Source organism: Arachis hypogaea, chromosome 2, assembly GCF_003086295.3.
Source record: "Arachis hypogaea cultivar Tifrunner chromosome 2, arahy.Tifrunner.gnm2.J5K5, whole genome shotgun sequence".
Lineage (NCBI taxonomy): Eukaryota > Viridiplantae > Streptophyta > Magnoliopsida > Fabales > Fabaceae > Arachis > Arachis hypogaea.
The window spans coordinates 60449860-60459526 of NC_092037.1; the positions used below are offsets into that span (position 1 = coordinate 60449860).

General features: G+C 37.4%; 1 protein-coding gene and 1 non-coding gene across 2 annotated transcripts; both read right to left on the bottom strand.

Annotated features, from left to right (window-relative positions):
- Positions 1 to 3399: 3399 nt before the first annotated feature.
- LOC140177027 (uncharacterized) lies at positions 3400 to 4433 on the bottom strand. Its single transcript, XM_072209214.1, has 2 exons — positions 4085 to 4433; positions 3400 to 4013 (listed from the first exon to the last, which is right to left on the bottom strand). Exons 1-2 carry the CDS (start codon positions 4431 to 4433, stop codon positions 3400 to 3402), a joined length of 963 nt encoding a protein of 320 aa, XP_072065315.1.
- Positions 4434 to 8496: 4063 nt separating this feature from the next.
- Positions 8497 to 8604, bottom strand: LOC112767366 (small nucleolar RNA R71). Its single transcript, XR_003184883.1, has one exon. It is a non-coding gene; the product is annotated as a small nucleolar RNA R71 (small nucleolar RNA).
- Between the last annotated feature and the right edge of the window lie 1063 nt (positions 8605 to 9667).

Consider the following 9667-nt stretch of genomic DNA (forward strand, 5'->3'; position numbering starts at 1 on the left):
AGAAAAAGGGATAGGTATTTCACTTTCTACTGTGTCTTTTGATATTGATCTTTGTAGACAAGTCCTTGCTAGAATGATTATTATGGGTAAATTGCCTTTTTCGCATGTTGAGGTGGAAGGTTTTGCTATTATATGATTTGTGTGCAACCCAAGTTTCCACTTTCTAGGAGGATCACATTTACTAGAGATTGTTGGAAACTTTATTTGAATGAAAAAATTAAGTTGAAGTATGTTTTTAATCAACTAAATCAAAATATTTTTTGATAACTTATTGCTAGTCATTTATGCAAAACTTGAACTATCTTTGTCTTACTGCTCATTACATTAATGCTAATTGAAAACTATAGAAAAAAATCTTGAATTTTTGTGCTATCAAGAATCACGAGAGAAAAATAGTTGGTAGAAAGATTGAGAGATGTTTGTTGGGATGGGGGATATCCCAAATTTTTTCTGTAACTATTGATAATGCTAGTTTAAATGATGTTACTATTTCTTACTTAAAAAGTAGAATAGACGATTGAAACTTCATCCATTGAAGGGCAAATTTTTGCATGTTAGATGTTGTGCTCATATCTTAAATGTTATTATGAATGATGGATTGAAAGAAATATATGATTCAATTTTAAGGATTATAAATACAGTTACGCATGTGCATGCATCACCAGGTCATACGGAGAGGTTTAAGACTATGATTAAAGAAGCTAGAATTTAAAAGAAAGGCATTGTGCATTTAGATGTTCTTACTAATGGAACTCTACCTTTTTAACTTGAAAGTGCTTTGAAATTTTAAAATGCACTTAAACGGTTGGGGGAGAAAGATGTGGAATATGCTATGATGGTTGGTGTCTAGTGGGATCCTTAAGTTTAAAGATTAGAAGAGTGCAAGACATTTTGTCAAATTCTTAAAAATATTTTATGATGTAATCAACAAAATTTCTAGTTCAACATTTATGACCTCTTCTCAATATTTTAATGACTTTTGTAAAATATTATCTACACTTAAGCATTGGATAGAGAATTTAGATCTGGTATTTTCAGACATGGCTGAAAAAATAAAGTCTAAGTATGATAAGTATTAGAACAACATAAAAGAATATAAATATGATGATTTTTATTACAGTAGTTCTTGATTCTAGGTATAAGCTTTAAATTATCAAGTGAAATTTTTGCAAAAACTAACAGTAATATTTGCAATAGAATTGGAGTTAGACAATCCAACGGTAATATTTTTGCATTTACCCCTATCAATAATTTACGTCCAACTTTTTAATAATAAATTTGATGCTAATATCCTTGAAAAAAAATTGACAAAAGATCAACATTAATGACCATGTTTCAAGTAGTGATAGTAAAAAAAATACTAAGGAGATCAAATTATATCACCAAAAAAGTACAAAATTCAATAAATTAACACAATTAATACTATAACATATTTATACACTATTAAGAGTAAATGTGAAAAAAATATTACCTAAAATTGTAAATTGAATAAATACTTTAAAGTTTTAAAAGAAACAAATTAAACAATTATTACGGAGGGATTATATTCATCTAACATTCGTCATTAGTAAGATCAATGTTCTTTAGCCAATGAGTTATAACTCAAATGGCATAGTCTTCCCATACTCATTTAGAGGTCGCAGGTTCGAGTCTCCCTATTTTGGTAAAAATAAAATATCAATGTTCTTTAAAAAAATAGAAAGTAAAAAATAAAATGTCAAATTCATATCATAAAAAATAAAAAAGAGATCACCGGAAGAAGAAGATCTAGTGACAAAGAGTATCAAAAAAACAAAGATAAATACAATAGAATAAGCTGCTGATGATATGGAGGATATGATGCCCCCGAACCCGAAGCAACTAAGGAAAATGAAGACCCCATGGAGGATGTTGAAGCTGAACCAGAAGTTGAGGTTGTTCCGAAAATGCTACCTACACAACTCCCTAAAGTCTCTTATAGGAACGGATTAGTAGGTGATGGGATTGAGAAATTAAACCCAGAAGAGACAATATAAATGATGGCTAAAGAGTATATCTATGATAATGAAACACTTGAGTTGGGGGGTTGTGATCAAGCTCCCTTCAATTCCATGCCTAATATCGAGGTGACTTTCGAGGAATATGAGGATTAGTGCAAGCCTTGAAAACAAACTCTTATCGTTAAACCCTTGGGGAAGAATATCAATCCGCTGACAATTGGAAAGATGGATCACTAGGCAATGGGCTAATAAGGAGGCTGTCAGAGTGATGGATTTGGAATGTGGCTTCTTCTTGGTTAGATTTTCTAACCATGATGACTATGCACATGCTCTCTTCGAGGGGCCTTGATAATTACAGACCATTACATATTAACCTAAAGATGGAGACCGTTATTCATGCCCCAGGAAACGGAGGGAAAAAAGTGGTTATTTGGGTCGAAATTTCAAATCTTCTAGCAAAGTTTTACAACGGCTTTTTCTTATGAAAGTTAGAAAAAACTATGGGTACTATGCTCCATGCTGATGAACTCACCTCCATTCACTCGAGAGGTAAGTTCGCTCGCATTTGCATAGAAATTGACCTGAGAAATCAACTAGTTTCATTCTTTACGGCTTTTGGAAAGGAATTTTATTTGGTTTATGAAGGTCTTCATCAGATTTGCTTCCATTGCGGAAGGTACGAGGACAAGGTAGAAGGATGTCCAGAAGTGGAGAAACAACCTTCGAGAAAAAAAAACCGCTCAAGATGGCAATTCATCCAAAGTCCAAGGACCCTCGTGAAGAAAACAACACCGGTAGCGGCCAGAATATTCTTGACCCAAACAACTAGAATTAGCAAAACAGAAAGATTGGGGGTGAAAATCAAGGAGCTATTAATGAAACTATTACCGTTGAAAATTTTCGATTGAATCTGTAACACCCTACTCTGGAACAAAGCTTGACTGATACGGAAAAATTCTATCCTTCAAGGTCGGTTTGAGCCTTTTCTATTATTATCTTTGATACACACTTATAAGTCAGATTGCACAACAAAATGGGGCGAAAAAGGGTGATTGAGTCCGGCTGTTTCACTTTCGGGATAAGGGTTATAAGGGTTGTATTATTGTCTCTTATTGTGTCTGGGTTCAACCACATAGTTTGGATATAATCGAATACATTTTGCTTAACAATATCCCAATTTTCTTTGAAGAAGAGGGCTGGATATCCATCCAGTCCTGGCGCTTTCAGCGAACCAATATTAAAAATTGCATTTTTCACTTCATTCTTTCCTGGTTTTCTGTAAATATGCTCTTTGATGCTAGGTTCCAAAGGAGGATATTGGCTTCGGGTCACAAGGCCACTGCCAGTTTCATTTTCTTCCTCATATAAACTTAATGGCATGTCTTTTTAAATCTTCATCTTTTTCGATCCAATCTCTTTGTTAGTCTTTCAATTTCAAGATCTTATTCCTTCTTCTTCTAATCACTGTTCTAGTGTGGTAGTATCGGGTATTGTGGTCTTCATCCACCACCCAAAGATCTCTAGACTTTTGTATCCACAAAATTTTTTCCTTGTCTAAAATGTCTTCTAATTCTTTATTTAACTTTGCCTCTAGTTTTTCTAAGAATGGATTTTTCTCATAGCTGGAAGCTCTTTGTATGCCTTCAATCCTGTTAATAATTTTTCTCTTCTGTCTTCTAACATGTCCAAACACATCTTTATTCCACTTTATCAGTTGTCTCGTTGTCCCATTAAGCACTATTTTCAGTGGTTGGTTGCTGTCCCAAGCCTGTTTTATGAATTCCTTATGTCCAGGGTGCATACTCCACATGGCTTCATAGCGAAAAGGCTTTTCTATTCTTGTATTAGCTTGAGGCTTTGTATTGATCACCAACGGGTGATGACTAGAATTTTTTCTAGATAACACATCAACTCTGGCTTTCAGGAACATCAAACCCCAGTCAGCATTAGAGAGTGCTCGATCGAGTCTTTTGAAAACTCTGTCTAGTTTCTCCCACTGGGGGCCTCTCCAAGTGAATCTGGCTCCTACTGCCCCTAATCAATGAGTGAACAACCTTATATCCAACTATTAGATCTCTTAGATGCACCCAGGTCAACTCTACTACCTCCTTGCTTCTCTGTTGGGTGAGCAATATCATTAAAGTCTCCTACTACCAGACACCCTCCAGTTAAGGTAACACTTATCCTCTTCAACTCTGCCCATAACTCCTTTCTTCTTGATTCTTGAGGGCTAGCATACACAGCCGTTAGAGCCCAAGATTTGTTAGAGTCGTTTTTCATAATCATGTGAACAAATTGCATTTTGGATTGGACAACTCTTATGTCTAAATCCGGATCTTTCCACATAATCCAAATACCTCCACTATATCCCTGAGCCTCTTCTATATGATAAAAATCAAACCCAAAACTTTTAATAGCCTTTTTTGCATTATCACTACTACATCTAGTCTCCATAAGAATAACTAAATCAGGTTTATACACCTTGGTTAATTCTCTAAGAGTGCGACTAAAGGCCTTGCTAGCCGCTCCTCTACAATTCCAGGACATAAAAATTATTTTAGTCTATGACAAGAGGATCTTACCCCAGATTACACCATGGGCTCCAACATCCCCTTCTCTCCGGGGAGTCCTACGTCCACATTTGCTCCACAGATATGCTCTCCTTCTAATTGCATTATGTCATCCTGTCCAGTACATCCTTTTTGGCAACCTTCTTCATACTTTCTGGCTGCTGATGAGCGGATAATTTGTATGCTTTTTGGCATTGTTTTCAGTGTGTTTTTAGTATGATCTAGTTAGTTTTTAGTATATTTTTATTAGTTTTTAGTTAAAATTCACTTTTTTGGACTTTACTATGAGTTTGTGTGTTTTTCTGTGATTTCAGGTATTTTCTGGCTGAAATTGAGGGACCTGAGCAAAAATCTGATTCAGAGACTAAAAAGGACTGCAGATGCTGTTGGATTCTGACCTCCCTACACTCGAAGTGAATTTTCTGGAGCTACAGAAGCCCAATTGGCGCGCTCTCAACGGCGTTGGAAAGTAGACATCCTGGGCTTTCCAGCAATATATGATAGTCCATACTTTGTCCAAGATTTGATGGCCCAAACCGTCGTTCAAAGTCACCCTCAGAAATCCCAGCGTTAAACGCCGGAACTGGCACCCAAATGGGAGTTAAACGCCCAAACTGGCATAAAAGCTGGCGTTTAACTCCAAGAAGAGTCTCTACACGAAAATGCTTCATTGCTCAGCCCAAGCACACACCAAGTGGGCCCGGAAGTGGATTTTTATGTCTTTTACTCATCTCTGTACACCCTAGGCTACTAGTTTTCTATAAGTAGGACATTATACTATTGTATTTTCATCTTGGTATCTTTGGATCTGAGATCATCTTGGTTCTTCTGGTTCCCTCTCTGGGACCGAAACCAATGATCACTCTTGTTCTTATGTATTTTTCAACGGTGGAGCTTCTACACACCATAGATTAAGGTGTGGAGCTCTGCTGTACCTCGAGTATTAATGCAATTACTATTGTTCTTCCATTCAACTCCGCTTGTTCTTGTTCTAAGATATCACTTGTTCTTCATCTTGATGAATGTGATGATCCGTGACACTCATCATCATTCTCACCTATGAACATGTGACTGACAACCACCTCTGTTCTACCTTCGATTGGGTGAATATCTCTTGGATTCTTTAATCGGAGTCTTCGTGGTATAGGCTGGAACTGATGGCAGCATTCAAGAGAATCCGGAAGGTCTAACCTTGTCTGTGGTATTCTGAGTAGGATTCAATGATTGAATGACTGTGACGTGCTTCAAACTCCTAGCAGGCGGGGCGTTAGTGACAGACGCAAAAGAATCGATGGATTCTATTCCGGCTTGACCGAGAACCGACAGCTGAATTCCGCAATGCTGTGACAGAGCATATGCAATCATTTTCACTGAGAGGATGGGAGGTAGCCATTGACAACGGTGAAACCCTACACAAGCTTGCCATGGAAAGGAGTAAGAAGGATTGGATGAAGACTGTAGGAAAGCAGAGAGACGGAAGGGAAGGCATCTTCATGCGCTTATCTGAAGTTCCTACCAATGAATTACATAAGTACCTCTATCTTTATCTTATTGTTATTTTCGTTCATCATCATATCAATTGAGTTTGCCTGACTAAGATTTACAAGATGACCATAGCTTGCTTCATACTAACAATCTCCGTGGGATCGACCCTTACTCGCGTAAGGTTTATTACTTGGACGACCCAATGCACTTGCTGGTTAGTTGTGCGAAGTTGTGTAATGCCATGGTATTGAACACCAAGTTTTTGGGGTTCATGACCGGGGATTATGAGAGTTGTGAAAAGTATTGTTCACAATTTCGCGCACCAAGTTTTTGGCGCTGTTGCCGGGGATTGTTCAGTTTGGACAACTGACGGTTCATCTTGTTGCTTAGATTAGGTATTTTTTTTCGAAATTCTTGAAGAGGAATTCTAGAGTTTCATGATGATTTGTTGAAGTCTGGCTGGCTGAGAAGCCATGTCTAATCTCATTGGACCGAGGTTTCAACTTATCATCACAAGAGCTTGTTGATCTTTATCAAACTTGCTTTTGGAGCAGTGATCTGCTAAGGCTTGGCTGGCCTTTGGCCATGTCTAGTGTTTTGGACCGAAGCTTTCTTTGAAAGCTTGGCTGGCTGTGAAGCCATGTCTAATTCCTGGACCGGAGTCTTAGACTAGCATTGCACTGATTCCTGGAATTCTCATTGAGAATTTTGATACCTTTTTCCACTTAATTTTCGAAAAACACAAAAAAATCAAAAAAATCATAAAATCCAAAAATTTCTTGTTTGAGTCTAGTGTCTCATCTTAAGTTTGGTGTCAATTGCATGCATTTATTCATGTGTCTTAGTGATCTTCAAGTAATTCTTGATGATTTCTTACTCTGATCTTTGAATTCTCTTGACTTGAGTGTTTTGTGTGTCTCATATGCATCTTCATTAGTGTCAGTAGTATACAAACTGCTAAGTTTGGTGTCTTGCATGCATTGTTATTTGATTCTTGTTGCATTTTGAATTTTCCTTATTATTAAAAATCCAAAAATATTTTAATTTGTGTCTTCTCAAGTCAATTATACAGAGAATTGAAGATTCAGAACATACAGCAGAGGAATTATACAGAAAAAAAGCTGGGCGTTCAAAACGCCCAGTGAAGAAGGACAGACTGGCGTTTAAACGCCAGCCAGGGTACCTGGTTGGGCGTTTAACGCACAAAAAGGTATAGTTTTAGGCGTTAAACGCCAGAATGTGCACCATTCTGGACGTTTAACGCCAGGATGGCACAAGGGGGAAGATTCTGTTTTTCAATGCAATTTTTTTCAGTTTTCAAAGTTTTTCAAAATCAAATCTTTTTCAAATCATATCTTTTCAATCAAATCTCTTTCAAATTTAATTTCTTTCTTTTTTTAAAGATACTTGCTACCAATTAATGATTTGATTCAACATTTCAAGTATGCTGCCTTTTCTGTTGAGAAAGGTTTAATGTTTGAATCATATCTTTTCTTGTTAGCCAAGTTTTTAATTTTCAAAATCATATCTTCTCAATCACATCTTTTTAAAACCAATCATATTTTCTTAACCACATCTTTTTCAAAATAGTCTTCAATCAAATCTTTTTGATTTCTAATTTCAAAATCTTTTTCAAAAATCACTTTATTTCTTTCCCACTTTCATTTTCGAAAATTAAGTAAGGTTTTTCAAAAATGTTTTCAAAATTTTTACTTAATTTTCGAAAATCACTTCCCTTCTTCTCACATCCTTCTATTTATGGACTAACACTATCCCTTAATGCAAAATTCGAACTCCATCTCCTTTGATAAGTTCGAATTTTCTACTTCTGTCTTCTACTTTTCTTTTCCTCTGACACCTAAAGGAATCTCTATACTGTGACATAGAGGATTCCATATTTCCTTGTTCTCTTCTCTTTCTTATGAGCAGGAGCAAAAACAAAAGCATTCTTGTTGAAGCTGACCCTGAACCTGAAAGGACCTTGAAGCGAAAAGCTAAGAGAAGCTAAGGCACAATTCTTTGTCGAGGACCTAACCGAATTCTTCAAGGAAGAAGAACACATGGCAGCCGAAAACAACAATGCCAACAATGCAAGGAAGGTGCTGGGTGACTTTACTGCACCTACTCCCGATTTCTATGGGAGAAGCATCTCTATCCCTGCCATTGGAGCAAACAACTTTGAGCTTAAGCCTCAATTAGTTTCTCTAATGCAACAGAATTGCAAGTTCCATGGACTTCCACTGGAAGATCCTCATCAGTTTTTAGCTGAGTTCTTGCAAATCTGTGACACTGTCAAGACTAATGGGGTTGACCCTGAGGTCTACAGACTTATGCTATTCCCTTTTGCTGTAAGAGACAGAGCTAGGACATGGTTGGACTCACAACCTAAAGAAAGCCTGGACTCTTGGGAAAAGCTAGTCAATGCCTTCTTGGCAAAGTTCTTTCCACCTCAAAAATTGAGTAAGCTTAGAGTGAAAGTCCAAACCTTCAGACAGAAGGAAGGAGAATCCCTCTATGAAGCTTGGGAAAGATACAAACAATTAATCAGAAAGTGTCCTTCTGATATGCTTTCTGAATGGAGCATCATAGGTATTTTCTATGATGGTCTCTCTGAACTATCCAAGATGTCTTTGGATAGCTCTGCAGGAGGATCTCTTCATCTGAAGAAGACGTCTACTGAAGCTCAAGAACTGATTGAAATGGTTGCAAATAACCAATTCATGTACACTTCTGAAAGAAATCCTGTGAACAATGGGACTAGTCAGAAGAAAGGGGTTCTTGAGATTGACACTCTGAATGCCATATTGGCTCAGAACAAAATATTGACTCAACAAGTCAATATGATTTCTCAAAGTCTGTCTGGAATGCAAAATGCACCAAGCAGTACTAAGGAGGCTTCATCTGAGGAAGAAGCTTATGATCCTGAGAACCCTTCAATAGAAGAGGTGAATTACATGGGAGAACCCTATGGAAACACCTACAATCCTTCATGGAGGAATCATCCAAATCTTTCATGGAAGGATCAACAGAGACCTCAACAAGGTTTCAATAATAATAATGGTGGAAGAAACAGGTTTGGCAATAGCAAGCCTTTTCCATCATCTTCTCAGCAACAGACAGAGAGTTCTAAGCAGAATAACTCCGACTTAGCAACCATGGTCTCTGATCTGATCAAAACCACTCAAAGTTTCATGACTAAAACAAGGTCCTCCATTAGAAATTTGGAAGGACAAGTGGGTCAGCTGAGCAAGAAAATTACTGAACTCCCTCCTAGTACTCTCCCAAGCAATACAGAAGAAAATCCAAAAGGAGAGTGCAAGGCCATCAACATGGCCGAATTTTGGGAGGAAGGAGAGGCAGTGAACGCCACTGAAGAAGACCTCAATGGACGTCCACTGGCCTCCAATGAGTTCCCCAATGAGGAACCATGGGAATCTGAGGCTCAAAATGAGACCATAGAGATTCCATTGGACTTACTTCTGCCATTCATGAGCTCTGATGAGTATTCTTCCTCTGAAGAGGATGAGTATGTCACTGAAGAGCAAGTTGCTAAATACCTTGGAGCAATCATGAAGCTAAATGACAAGTTATTTGGAAATGAGACTTGGGAGGATGAACCACCTTTGCTCACCA

Bases quoted from the DNA above. Each gene is read 5' to 3' on its own strand.
- LOC140177027 (XM_072209214.1), bottom strand. From the start codon at position 4,433: ATGGAGACTAGATGTAGTAGTGATAATGCAAAAAAGGCTATTAAAAGT. The intron at 4,014-4,084 runs GTAGTAGAGTTG...CTCATTGATTAG, and splicing joins CCCAACAGAGAAGCAAGGAG to GGGCAGTAGGAGCCAGATTC.